Below are 14,345 nucleotides of genomic sequence, written 5' to 3'. Positions count from 1 at the left end.
TTGGGCAGACTGGATGGACCATTCGGGTCTTTATCTGCTGTCATCTACTATGTTACTATGTTACTATGAAACCACAAATAACTTTTCTACTGTTATTCGTGATTTCTGGGCTTGGATTAGGCAATCATGCTGGGAAGAAGCCTTTCTCTCTATGGATGCTGGGAAGCAGCGTTTTTCTCAGTGCACACTGGGAATCATGGAAGCAGCGAATTTGTGACAGGAAGCAGCAATTTTCAGAGTAAATGGTAAGCGATAAACTTTATTATCGGTACAGTAAAAGGAAAAAGAACTTTAGTGATGATGTAATTTGGGGGGGGCGGAGTCAGCATCCAAAAAATTACAAATAAGCGAATCCGCAGATACGGAAACCGCGAATGCGAAGGGAGAAGTGTACCGTCTTTGTCTCCATCACCTCTACCGGGAGACTATTCCATGCATCTACCACCCTTTCTTTAAAAACATTTTTCCTTAGATTACTCCTGAGCCTATCACCTCTTAAACCTCATTCTTATGCCCTCTCACTCTGGAGTTTCCTTTCAATTGAAAAAGGCTCGCCTCAAGTGAATTTATGCTACAGAGGTATTTAAATTTCTCTATCATATAATAATAATTTTATTCTTATATACCACCAAAGCCGTGGTAGTTCGAGGCGGTTTACAATAAAGAAGAGCTGGACAAACAGCGAACACAGGTACAATGTAAGATCATCAAAATACAAGAGAGCATGATACAGAGGTGAGGCATAAGAGATTTTGGGAACAATTTGGTTAGGGTTGGAGAGGAGAGGCTTGAGAGGACTTGGTTACAAATTGGTTAAACAAGTTTGTTTTTCAATTGAAAGGAAACTACAGAGTGAGAGGGCATAAGAATGAGGTTTAAAAGGTGATAGGCTCAGGAGTAATCTAAGGAAAAATATTTTTAAAGAAAGGGTGGTAGATGCATGGAATAGTCTCCCGGTAGAGGTGGAGGAGACAAAGACGGTACACTTCTCCCTCCGTATTCGTGGTTTCCGTATCTGCGGATTCGCTTATTAGCGATTTTTCGGATGCTGACTCCACCCTAAAAAATTACATCATCACTAAAGTTCTCCCCTTCTCCCGTTTTTCCTCCAAAGCATACATATTTACATATTGAGATTTTTAAGTCTGTCCCCGTATGTCCTATGACGCACACATAACATAACAAATTTATTTGTATACTGCAACACCTTGCAGATCTGTGCGGTTTATAACAAAATTAGACTAAAACAATACATTATATAAAAATTACTAGTCTTTAAGCCCGTTACATTAACGGGTGCTAGAATATATGTATGTCTGTCTTTCTTTCTTTCTGTCTCACTCCCTGCCCTTGTGTCTTTCTTCTTTTCTTTCTGTCTCCCTCCCTCCTATTATTTGTCTTTCTTTCTATTTGTCTCTTTTTCTGCCCCCTATGCAGCATTTATCTCCCCTTGTCTACTTTCCTGTACAGTAGCCATTTCAGCATTCCCTCCTCCTCCATTTCCTTGTGCATCAGCATTTCCCCCCTCCCTACTTCCCTGTGCAGCATTTTCCTCCCTTGGGTGCTAGAATATATGTGTGTGTCTGTCTTTATTTCTTTCTCTCTCTGTCTCCTTAGCCACTTTTTCCTGTCCATTCTCCCTTTTTTTTACCTCCCCTGTGTCCACCACCACCCCTTCACTGCTCCCCTTATCCAGCAGCAGCCCTTCTCCCTTTGTTTTACCTCCCCCCTGTCCATCATCACCTCTTCCTGCTTCCTCTGTCCAGCAGTAGGTCTCCCTTCATTTCCACCCCCCCCGTCCATCAGCATCTCTTCCTGCTCCCCCTGTCCAGCAGTAGGCCTCCCTTCATTTTTCCCCCTGTCCATCAGCATCTCTTCCTGCTCCCCCTGTCCAGCAGTAGGCCTCCCTTCATTTTTTCCCCCTGTCCATCAGCACCTCTTCCTGCTCCCCCTGTCCAGCATTAGGCCTCCCTTTATTTTCCCCCCCTGTCCACCACCACCCATTCAAGCTCCCCTTATCCAGCAGCAGTCCTTCTCCCTTTGTTTTACCTCCCCCCCTGTCCATCAGCACCGCTTCCTGCTCCCTCTGTCCAGCAGTAGGCCTCCCTTCATTTCCCCTCCCCACCGTCCATCAGCACCTCTTCCTGCTCCCCCTGTCCAACAATAGGCCTCCCTTTCTTTTCCCCCCCCTGTCCATCATCACCTCTTCCTGCTCCCATTCAAGCAGCCTGTGCAGCAGTCTTCACACGCTGCTTCGGGTTCTTCTACTGCCCTGATTTACTCTGGCACGTCCCTGATGACATCATCAGAGACGCGGCAGAGCAAATCAGGGCAGTAGAAGTGCCTGAAGCAGCATGTGAAGACTGCTGCTTAAATCGCCGGGTAGGTAGTCGGGTCAGCGGCAAGGGAAGGGTGGTGAGCGGCAAAGGACTCTCTGAGAGGGGGGGGGCAAATGCGCTGTGTTGGGGGGAAGGGTAGGCAGACGCGGGGACCGGGTTGCGCGTTTTCACAGCTTCTGTGGTGCCTGAGCTGCAGGAGAGGGAGCGGGTTGTACGTGGCGGGGTAGGCCCCGACTTTCCGAGCTGCAGCTTCTTCGTCGTTGAAAGTCGCCGCCGCCGCAGCTCCTGTCTCGCAGCTGTGTAATTTTTTTTTTTTTTAATTTGAAAGCCGCCGCCGGGGCCGCGCATGCGCAGTCGTATTTTCGCGACAGCTCAGGGAACACGTTTTTTTTAGTGCGCATGCGCGGCCTACCATTTTATTATATTAGATTATAAAAATTTAACAAATAGATACATTTTCAAAGATTTCCTAAAATGTAAATAGAAAGAGGAATCAAGAATCAAACGTTTAAGTTCTTTATCCCTAATTGCCGTTTGATATGAGAAAAGACTCTGAAAATATCTTTTATGTATACAGCACTTGACAGATGGAATTGTAAACAATGCAGAAATACGTGCAGAGCGTCTTGAATTTTAGTAGTTTTCTTCTGGACCGCCGAGACTTTATTTCTCTCCCCCTCATCTTAGCCCACCCTCATCTCTAGTAAATTTCAACACCCCCCAACACTGCCCCCCCCTGTTTGACTTACAATTACTGGTCGCAGCATAGAGACAAAGGTGCAGAACCGGCTACGTTCTTCAATAAGGGCCTTTCTCACAGCTTGCTTTTCTGTTTCTTCCAGCAGCAGGTATTTATCATTTACATCTTGTAACGCATTGTCCAACTGGGGCTGGAAATCACCTCTTCCTGTAAGCATAACAGAGGGAATCAAAGATGATTTAGACCAGCAGTCTCAAACTCAAAGCCCGGGGGCCACATGCGGCCCGCCAGGTACTATTTTGAGGCCCTCAGTATGTTTATCGTAATCAGAAAAGTAAAATAAAACAGTTTCTTGATCATATGTCTCTTTAGCTTTAAATTACAATATTATAATTAAGACTTAGCCAAAAGGAAAGATTTATAAACTATAAAGAGTTTTACCTCATGCAAAATTGTCATTTCTATAATAAGACATTAACTATTTTTTTCTGAGGCCCTCCAAGTACCTACAAACCCAAAATGTGGCCCTGTCAAGGGTTTGAGTTTGAGACCACTGATTTAGACTGTACCATTTACTAGTTTTGGGGCCAAGAGTATACTTGATTGTTCTCGCTGCTCATATGGAAATTGCACAACAACTGTTTTCCCTAATAATACCTGTAAGCAGGGCCGGATTTTCCTATAGGCTAACTAGGCTTCAGCCTATAGCTTCAAGATCAAAAGGGGCCTACATTCAAATTGTTAGCAAAATTAAAATTACACTATTCTAAAAACAGTGAATACTAAATAAATGTCCAAATAAGTGTTCTCGACTTTTTTTATTTATATATCACAGTAATGATGTATTTTATTATCTCTCATGTAATTTACAAACTTAAAAATGGGAGGTGAAAGGGCCTCATAAGTGGAATAGCCTAGGGCCTCTTTTCATCTAAATCCGGCCCTGCCTGTAAGTAATAAGGGGGTTTCTTCTGCTCAATAGGGACTGGGTGCACTATAAGATCATTATTTGTTGGTTTATTAAAATGGTCTAAGATGCTATAGATGTAAATTTAATATTTTAGTAGATGCATTAATGACTAACTACCAAACTTTACAAAAGAAAAGTGGGGCACCAGAGTACAGAACTGCAGTTTCATTCCAGTGAATGCGATGTAAGTCATTTATTCCCCAGCAGCTGGGAATGCAGCTACCAAGCACTGAAGCCTGTACTATATTTAGTTTTCTTGCCCGTACTCCCAAGTTAGCACAGAATGGGTTACAAATATACATCCATAATGAAATTAACAGACATATAACAAATTACATAGGCGGTTCACATACATTAAAAATTATACAGTCAATGAATAAAATACAATATGCTAAAATATATTAAAATCCTATATAAATGTGCAAGTTATAAAATCCATATACGTTTACCTATCAATTCTAAAACATCAGTTTACAAATTTGTCAAATAAATCAGTTTTTAGTAGTTTCCTAAAAGACATATATGACTGTGCCTGAAAAATAATAGTACTTAACCGGATATTCATTTTACCTGCCTGAAAACCGAGCAATTTATCAAAAAATCTCCATTGTAACGACACGAATTGATGGTCGGGAGGACAAATAAATATTGCCCTCGAGTAATCCTATTAGGTTTGTATCGTTCAAAGCATGAAGACAAATAAATGGGCACCATAGCAAACAACACTTTAAAACAGATACAACTAAACTTCACAATACCCTTTCCTCAAACGGCAACTGTCGATAAAATGGAGTAATATGGTCATATTTTTTCAACCCAAAAATCAGGCGGATCTCCATGTTCTGTATAAGTCTCAATCTCTTTTGAAGCTTTTTATGAGATCCCACATATATTACATTACAATAATCCAGAATAGATAAAATAGATGATTGTACCAATAATCTAAATGAGGCAATATCAAAAAAGATCTTCAAGCGGCACCGGCACTTGTGAGCTGCGTGCCGATGCCAAAGGAGGGGTGAGTTAAAGTTGGTCGGGCGGGGGGTTCCTGTTCTTGTGGGGGGGGGTGCCGATTCGAGCGGGGGGGGGGGGCGGTTCTCATGCCGGTGCCAGACTGGGGGGGGGGGGGTGAGTTAAAGTTGGTCAGGTGGGGGGTGCATGTTCTCACGGGGGGTGCTGGATCACATGGGGGGGAATTTGTGAGCGGGGGGGGAGCAGCGCCCTGGCCTCGGGGGGGTGGGAACGTATCAAAGCGAATTTCCATTATTTCCTATGGGGAAACTCGTTTTGATAAACAAGCATTTTGGATTACGAGCATGCTCCTGGAACGGATTATGCTCGTAATCCAAGGTACCACTGTACTTCCGTACAATTTCATTGAATGTCCCCTGGTCTATGTACTTTTTGAAAGTACATTGAAAATTCAATTCACTTTTACCCATTCTACAACACTCAGAATTGGTTGTTTTTTTGTGGGGGGGGGGGGGTTTAAGAGTGTGAACCAATTCCATCTACTTGTTGTAAGTAAAAGCATATTCAGGTTTTTATTCTGGACCCTAGTCAGCATGGTTTTCATACAGCAACATGCAGCTAATGGTGGCACAGTGCACAGTTTCCTATCAGAAGGAGCTAAGACCTCAAAATACAACTGGTAATGCAGCTCAGGATTAAGGAGTGATTTTTTCAGCTGTGTAAGGAAATTCACAAAGTTCTCACTGGCATGGTAGAACAGACCTGTAAATTACGCTAGGCAATAAAACCTGCATATTCAACAATGCAGATATGAACTCTAATCTCTGACACAAATTTATTTGAAAGCATGAAAACCCAATCATCTGTGGCTTTGAGCAATACTGGTCTCATTTTCATAAACATTTGGATACAGAAAACTAAGCTAGTTTAATTTAACTTGCCATTTTTAAACTGAAAATATTGCCAAATTTACAATTATTTATTTAATTTTCTATACTGTTCTCCCAGGGGAGCTCAAAACGGTTTACATGCATTTATTCAGGTACTCAAGCATTTTTCCCTGTCTGTCCCAGTGGGCTCACAATTTATTTAATGTACCTGGGGTAATGGGGGGGGGGGATTAAGTGACTTGCTCAGCGTCATAAAGAGTAGTATGGGTTTGAACCCACAACCTCAGGGTTCTGGGGCTGTAGCTTTAACCACTGCGCCCCACTCTCCCCAGAGAGCCTGTCTAACCGCAACTCAGGAATGGGCAAACAACAACCAACTCTGCCTGAACCCAAGTAAAACAGATTCTTTGGATTCCTAACACAAGTGGATAAACACCTGACTTCAAAATATCTTTTGGGAAGTATGAACTCCCCTTAAAATCACATGTCAGGAATCTCGGGATACTGCTACACTCATCACTCACTCTGATCCTGCAAACTCAAACTACCTTTAAAAATTGTCTCTATCATCTTTGGCAGCTACGAAATCTCTCTCCGTATATTGAAAAGATAAGTATGACCACAGTGGTCTATGCCAAAACAACATCATGTCAGGTCAAAAGCGTGCCGGGACAAAGGCGCGCCCAGACAATTGAGCGCAGCGTGGAGGCGCATGCCACTCAAAATTAATGTTTTTAGGGCTCCGACGGGGGGGGGGGGGCGTGGGGGGCAACCCCCCACTTTACTTAATAGACATCGCGCCACGTTGTGGGGGCGTTGTGGGGGGTGGTGGGGGTTGTAACCCCCCACATTTTACTGAAAACTTCACTTGTTTTTAGGGAAAAAGTTAAGTTTACAGTAAAATGTGGAGGGTTACAACCCCCCAAACCCCCCATAACGCTGGCGCGATGTCTATTAAGTAAAGTGGGGGGGTTCCCAAACAAAACCCCCCGTCGGAGCCCCTAAAAACAGTAATTTTGAGCGGCGCGCACCTCAACGCTGCATTCAATTGTCTGGGCGCGCCTTTGTCTTTCACGCCGTTGTCTATGAACCAAACTACTGCAATGCCCTGTACACTGATGGAAACAAAAAGAGTTTGCATAAGCTGCAACTAATTCAGAAGGCTGCAAGAGGCAAAACCAAATCACACCCTTCCTGCACAAACTATACTGGCTACCAATACCTTACAGGGCTAAATTTAAATCTCAATGGTTGATTTTCAAGGTCCAGAATATTTACAGAACAAGCTAACCCTTTCTATCCCATCAACCATGCCGAGGCCCTCTCAAGGAGCATCGTTATCTGTACCCTCATCAAAAGAAATTGTACGATGTGATACTCGCCAGTGAGCCTTCTCAGGAGTTGCTCCTATGCTCAAGAATTTACTCCCAGAGGGGCTACATCTAACTCTAGACTACCTCTGCTTCAAACAGCAGGTGAAAGCCTGGATCTTCTTCCAAGCCTTTAATACATAAACATAACATAGTAACTTAGTACATGACGACAGATAAAGATCTGAACGAACCCATCCAGTCTGCCCATTAGTTGTACCCATTAAAAATACATGATTAAATTAACTTGTCTCTTCTTTGATATATATATATTTTTTTAATCTTTATTCATTTTTAAAACTTTCAACAAGTGTAACATAATATACAATCATTTTATACTTTAACATCACTTAAAATACCATCAAAGTTTAACTCACATCAAATATCCCTCCCTCACTTATATCCAACAATTGTACTTAAGTATAATAAATTATAAAATATCAAGTTTTTCAAGTTTATTAGGGTTTTATATACCGCCTATCAAGGTTATCTAAGCGGTTTTACAATCAGGTACTCAAGCATTTTTTCCCTATCTGTCCCTGTGGGCTCACAATCTATCTAACGTACCTGGGACTATGGAGGATTAAGTGACTTGCCCAGGATCACAAGGAGCAGCGCGGGGTTTGAACCCACAACCCCAGGGTGCTAAGACTGTAGCTTCAACCACTGCGCCACACACTCCTCCCCCCCTCCCCACCCTGGATGTGTATGAACAAAGGGAGAAAATAATATTCATTCTGTACAATATTTTGTTAATGACTCCCAAACATCCCTAAATTTCTTAAAATATCCTTGCTGTATGGCTATTACCCGTTCCATTTTAAAGATTTGGCATAATGAATTCCACCAAAAATTATAATTCAGCCGATCCCAATTTTTACAGTTTTTCATAATTTGCTGAATGGCATCCCCTGTCATAATGAGCAAAAGTTTATTATTATTAGAAGAGATTTGACTCTTTGCTGTCATGGAGGTACCAAATAATACAGTGTCATATGATAATGCCACCGGATTTTCCAGTAGATTATTCATTTGGCCCCAAATGGATTTCCAAAAACTAAGTATCAATGGACAATAGAATAGTAAATGATCTAATGTCCCAACTTCGATATGACAGTGCCAGCATCTATTAGACTTAGAGCTATCTAATTTCTGTAAACGAACTGGGGTCCACACTGCTCTATGTAACAAGAAAAAACAAATTTGTCTCATAGATGCCGACACCGTACATCTCATCCTCCAAGCCCAAATTCGTGGCCATTGAGACGCAGTAATTTGATGCTTTATCTCAATGCTCCAAATGTTACGCAGACCAGTCTTTGGTTTCTTATTCAAAAATCCAGATATTAATTTATACCACTGAGCGGCCTGGTGTCCCAGGAAGTCCACCTGAAAACATTTCTGAGTTATAGACTGTAAAGTCCACCTGGTATTGTCCTAGGTTCCAAATACTGAAGTTGCCGTCCAAGCTCACTCCAGCCTATCCAACCATCCTGTTTGCAGGATATCTACCATAAAATCTGGCCAGTAACATGCTCATGTTACAAGTCAGTGGAGTTCCCATTGAGGCCCTCGCCAAACCATCCTATCCTACACCAAATCACCACAAATGGGACACAGACCATGTAAGTCTGTCCAGTACCAGCCTAAGTAACATAGAGTGATTGACTATACACTCATTCTACACCAGGACTACAATAGCTTGCCACACACACTAACAAAATCAGTTCCTTATACCTTAAGGGGCTCATAATCGAAAGAGAAAAATGTCAAAAAACCGGCGTATGTCGGCACTTGGATGAACATTTCTAAAAAAACGTCCAGGTGCCAATAATAAAAATGGGTTTTGGACGTATTTCTAAACGACCTAGGCCTTCATAGTGCCGCTGAATGACCAAAGCTAAATGGGGCGTTTTGGGAGGCGTGTCGAAGGCGGGAGTTAGGCGGGACGTGGGCCGGCTTAGACTTAGTCATACAGCATGTATAACCGAAAGTTTTACAACAGAGCCTAGACGGAACTTGGACGTTGTGACTTAGACCATGTAAAACTTGGTCTAAGTCACAAAAACCCACCTAAAGTCACCAGATAAGCACTGCAAACACATAAAACAGACCCCCACACACTACCCCAGTGATCACCAACCCCCCCCCATAAAATTTTAATCATAACTTTAAAATTCTGCCTCCAGACCATCATCACCTGGCCGCCTGGCATAGGAAAGCCTAGTCGTCCAACCCAGAGGCAGCTTATGTTGTCTTAGGGGTGGGTTAGGGACCCATAGGAGGAGCCCATAAGCCCCTGTAATCACTGCATTGATACTTAAACATGTGCACTGCCCTATACACCCCCAAAACCCTTTTTAACTGGCATATAAGTGGCTCCTGCAGCTATAAGGGCTATTAGGGTGGTAGATAAGTGGGTCTAGGGGATTATGGAGGTGGTTTGGGGGGCTCACCGAAACCTATAAGGGAGCTGTAAGGAGGAGAAGCTATGGCACCCTTTATGTGAAGTTCACAGCAGTGCCCTGTAAGGTACCCCACTATTTAGGCGGCATGTCTGGGTGTTCATTCCATCACTTTGCAGACCCCTCCCACGTCCAACAGGGCTTGTTCTAGGCATTTTGGACTTGGACAGAAAGTTGGACGAAAATGTGGTATAAAGATAGACGATTTAGTGGCTTGGACGATCAGATCGGCAGGACGTATAATTAGACGATTTTCGAAACGAAAAAAAAGTTGGAAGTATCTTTCAGAAAATGTGTCTTAAGCTGTTTTTTACTTTGGACGACTTGCGAGATGGATGTAAACGGACTTAAACGTCCCTTTCGATTATGCCCCTCCACCTGTATAAACAAATTGCCATGACTTCAGCCTGTTTATCCCAACTCACATTGTACCACTCATCTTGTCCCCATCTAATATCTGCCTTTGACTCCTTGGTTATAGGGTAAGCCAGTGGTCTTCACTGCAAGGGTTACAAGGCAATGGCAGTCTTCCGGCCCACAAAGCCTGAGCAGAATGTCACCCCTCCCCCTGCCCCATCTTGGGATCCGGCACTTTTTTCCTAACATTGCAGTCCTGCACTCTTCAGGCCGCAGGCAGTGTGAATGAAGTAAGCACGCTGCCTTCGGCAGCCCCAAAACCTTTCCCTCTGCTACAGTTGTTAATAAGTATATCTTTGAACTGTTTCATGGTAGTCCTATTAATTTCAATAAATTTCAATTTACTGATTTTGATTTTACCTCATTCATTGTATTTATGTTTATATTTGGTCTTTTTATCACTGTTATGCTGTTAACAAAACTAAGTTTTATGTTGAATTATACCTGCTGTACACCGCGGCTTGGGTGAATCTCTTCATAAAGGCAGGTAATAAATCCCAATCAATCAATAAATGTTTCTTTACCCGTTACTGAAACAGAGCAGTCACTGTTGGGTATGGATGAAAGATCTTCCTGTGCCAGATCTCCGACTGAGTACTGGAATTTGAGGCCATAATGACAATACTCATCTCATATTTGGCTGCTTCTAGGCACTGCATATGCAGGGGTATTTTCAAAAAGAATAGGGACATTGGAGTCAAAATATCCCAAATGGATGTCCAACTCGCATGTATTTTTGAAGAGGATACAGACTGTTCAAAAATATGTGAGATGGACTTCCATGCAATGGAAACCTCCAGCATGAACATCCATTTTATAAACTGAACCATCTAAATTTTGAAGGGGGAAAAACAAGGGACATGAATGTCTACAGCACCATTTTTCAAAAATGACCCCATAGATGTCCAAGCAACAGCTTAGTGGTTAGTTCAGTGAACTGTAAACTAAGGGACCTAGATTCAAATCCCATTTTAATTTTTTTTTTTTTGTAATTGTGAGCCCTCCAGCCCTACTGTACCTGAATGTATACCACTTCAAAAGTCTTCAGGCTTGCAGACATCATATTTAGGTACAGTAGGTAGTTCCTGGTAAGCTCACGATTTACAACAACAAAAAAAGAGTGTAGAGGGTAGGATTTGAATTTGGATCCCTTTATTTAGAATGCATTAACCACTAGGCTGCTCCTCACACCTACTTTCTCAGTTCAGTATGCCCATAACACCTGAAGCTATGATAGAGCCTGGTATCCCCTTCCGGTTTCATTTTCTGGGGAGAGAGAGGGAACATCACCCACTGGGGGATTAAGGAGGTGCCATGCCTTAATCCCTCCAGTGAACAGCTACTCAAAAAAATGCCTCGTCGTTATTTGGATGTTCCTATTCTGTCTTTGCAAAATCGGGGATTTGGACATTTCAAGCACATGGATGTCCATTTTTGCCTTTTGAGACATTCATATGCTTCGAAAATGAGAGCTCTACTCCAATACTGCCAGAGCAACTGTACAAGACAGGAACCAAGGAACACTTATAGTTCCATTCAGTCACTTTTAAATCATAACAGGGGAGATATGATTCAGACGTTCAAATACTTGAAGGGTATTAACGTAGAACAAAATCTTTTCCAGAGAAAGGAAAATGGTAAAACCAGAGGACATAATTTGAGGTTGAGGGGTGGTAGATTCAGGGGCAATGTTAGGAAATTCTACTTTACAGAGAGGGTAGTAGATGCCTGGAATGCGCTCCCGAGAGAGGTGGTGGAGAGTAAAACTGTGACTGAGTTCAAAGAAGCGTGGGATGAACACAGAAGATTTAGAATCAGAAAATAATATTAAATATTGAACTAGGCAGACTTGTACGGTCTGTGTCTGTGTATGGCCGTTTGGTGGAGGATGGGCAGGGGAGGGCTTCAATGGCTGGGAGGGTGTAGATGGGCTGGAGTAAGTCTTAACAGAGATTTTGGCAGTTGGAACCCAAGCACAGTACCGGGTGGAGCTTTGGATTCTTGCCCAGAAGTACCTAAGAAGAAAAATAAAAAAATAAAATAAAATAAAAAATTTGGGTTGAATCAAGTTGGGCAGACTAGATGGACCATTCGGGTCTTTATCTGCCGTCATCTACTATGTTACTATGTTACAATTCATTTCAGATTCTTTGGTCTTTTCTAAACGTGATTATTATAATAATCTTTTAATTGGTCGTCTTCAATATCAACTTCAGCTCGTGCAAAATACTGCACTCCTGTTTACTTTGCTGTTGATCTAAACATGACCATATTACCCCCTTACTTAAATCAGACATGTGCTTCCAATTGCCTATAGAATACCCTTTAAGTATAATGTACTCTCTTTTCAGATTCAGTCTTCAGGTCTTCCCTCATTTCTGGCTAGCCACCTGATTCCTTACTCACCTCAAAGGAATCTTTGTTCTTTTCATTGAAATTTGTTGACTGTGCCATCTTTCAGGCAGATGTTTTTAGATGTTAATAGGGACTTCAGTTTTTCGGTAACGGTCCCTACTTTGTGGAACTCTCTTCCATTATACTTAAGGGCAGAAAAATCTTTTAAAAAAAAAACTTTAAGTCTCAATTAAAGGGCTTATTATTTTAAAATTCTACACCTGATGTTAACTTTTTAACAAAATTCAACAATATTCCCAAGTAATTAAGGCGTCCTTTTACTAAGGAGCACTAGTCGATTTAACGCACGCTAAATGTTAATGAAGCCATTATATTTTATGGACGTGTTAGCAGTTAGCATGCACTAATATTTAGCACGCGCTAAATCGGCTAGCACGCCTTAGTAAAAGAGGGGATAAATTCTTTAATAATACTTTATAATTTGCTCTTTATCTCTTTACTTTCTTCTCTTTGCTCTCCCCGGACCTCAGCAATGCCACTCAGTGCTCAAATACTTTCATAGTGGTAAACTTGATGTGTTATATCGTCACCGGTCCTCCTATTATAGGTATTATACTTCTTTATGTTTTCAAAATTGTTTAATTTCAGTTTAAATTTAGCTTAAATAATTTAATATTTATTTTTTTTTACTACAAAATATACAGTATTTATTCAATTATTTAGCTAAATTTAAGTTGAAATAATTGAATAAATATTTTTTTTTACCACAATATATTCAGTATTTATTCGTTTAAGCTAAATTTAAGCTGAAATTAAACAATTTTGAAAGTACAAATATCAATTATAAATTTACTAAACTAATAAGTATTTGAGCGGTGAGTGGTAAGAGAAAGTAAAGAGATAAGAGCGAATAATAAAGTATTATTAAAGAATTTAATTACTTGGGAATATTATTATTTTAAAAATGGTAATTTGCTACAACTCTTCTATAACTCTTTTTAATCTGGTCAATATGGTTCTTCCTTTTCTCCCTTTTGTTCTTCCCCACAATATATTGTTAATCTTTCCTTCCCTTTATTAATCTATTTGTGCCAGTTTTTGCCATGGTTGACTTATCCTGTCTGTCCTCATTGATTTTTCTAAAATGTTACCCTTGTTTTTGTTAAATATAAATAAAAATAAAATCGGATGTATGTGTGTGTATGCTGTACGTATGTTGTATGTATGTTCCAGCATAACTCTGAAACGCATGGAGAGATTTCAACCAACCTTGGTATACATATCACTTACTATCTGGGGAAAAATACTGTGGGGGTAGGAACGGGGTCACACACACAGATACATCCAATTTTATATATATATAGATGGAGCTGCTTTGACCAATTGTGTGAAGCTTTGGGAATGATTTCACAGTCATTTAACAGTATATGTTCAAGTATAATTTATTTATTTTATTCAATTTTCTATACCGTTCTTCCAAGGGAGCTCAGAACGGTTTACATTAATTTATTCAGGTACTCAAGCATTTTTCCCTGTCTGTCCCAGCAGGCTCACAATCTATCTAATGTACTTGGGGCAATGGGGAGATTAAGTGACTTGCCCAGGGTCACAAGGAGCAGCGTGGGTTTAAATCCCCAACCTCAGGGTGCTGCGGCTGTAGCTTTAACCACTGTGCCACAACCAAACTTGGTATACATATCACTTACTATCTGGAAAAAAATACTGTGGGAAGGTGGGAAGGGGGGTGACATATAAAAATAATTGAAAACCACAGATATTAGTGTCTAATCCACTGAATTCGCCCTCGCTGAGATTAACACTGACACTCCCGATGCCATTTAAATCCAAGTTTAGCCCCATACAGAGG

General features: G+C 41.3%; 1 protein-coding gene across 9 annotated transcripts in view; it reads right to left on the bottom strand.

Annotated features, from left to right (window-relative positions):
• The window catches only part of MTSS1 (MTSS I-BAR domain containing 1), a 359,179-nt gene that overhangs the window by 46,621 nt on the left and 298,213 nt on the right, over nt 1-14,345 (bottom strand). For all 9 annotated transcript variants that reach the window (XM_033932873.1, XM_033932871.1, XM_033932872.1 and 6 more), the window contains exon 7: nt 3,089-3,246. In XM_033932873.1, the coding sequence (XP_033788764.1) occupies nt 3,089-3,246 (158 nt within the window). The remainder of the gene's footprint in view (nt 1-3,088; nt 3,247-14,345) is intronic.

This window comes from Geotrypetes seraphini, chromosome 2 (assembly GCF_902459505.1).
Source record: "Geotrypetes seraphini chromosome 2, aGeoSer1.1, whole genome shotgun sequence".
Taxonomy (NCBI): Eukaryota; Metazoa; Chordata; class Amphibia; order Gymnophiona; family Dermophiidae; genus Geotrypetes; species Geotrypetes seraphini.
Note: the sequence above shows the minus strand (reverse complement) of the source record. Positions and strands in the feature narration are given on the sequence as shown.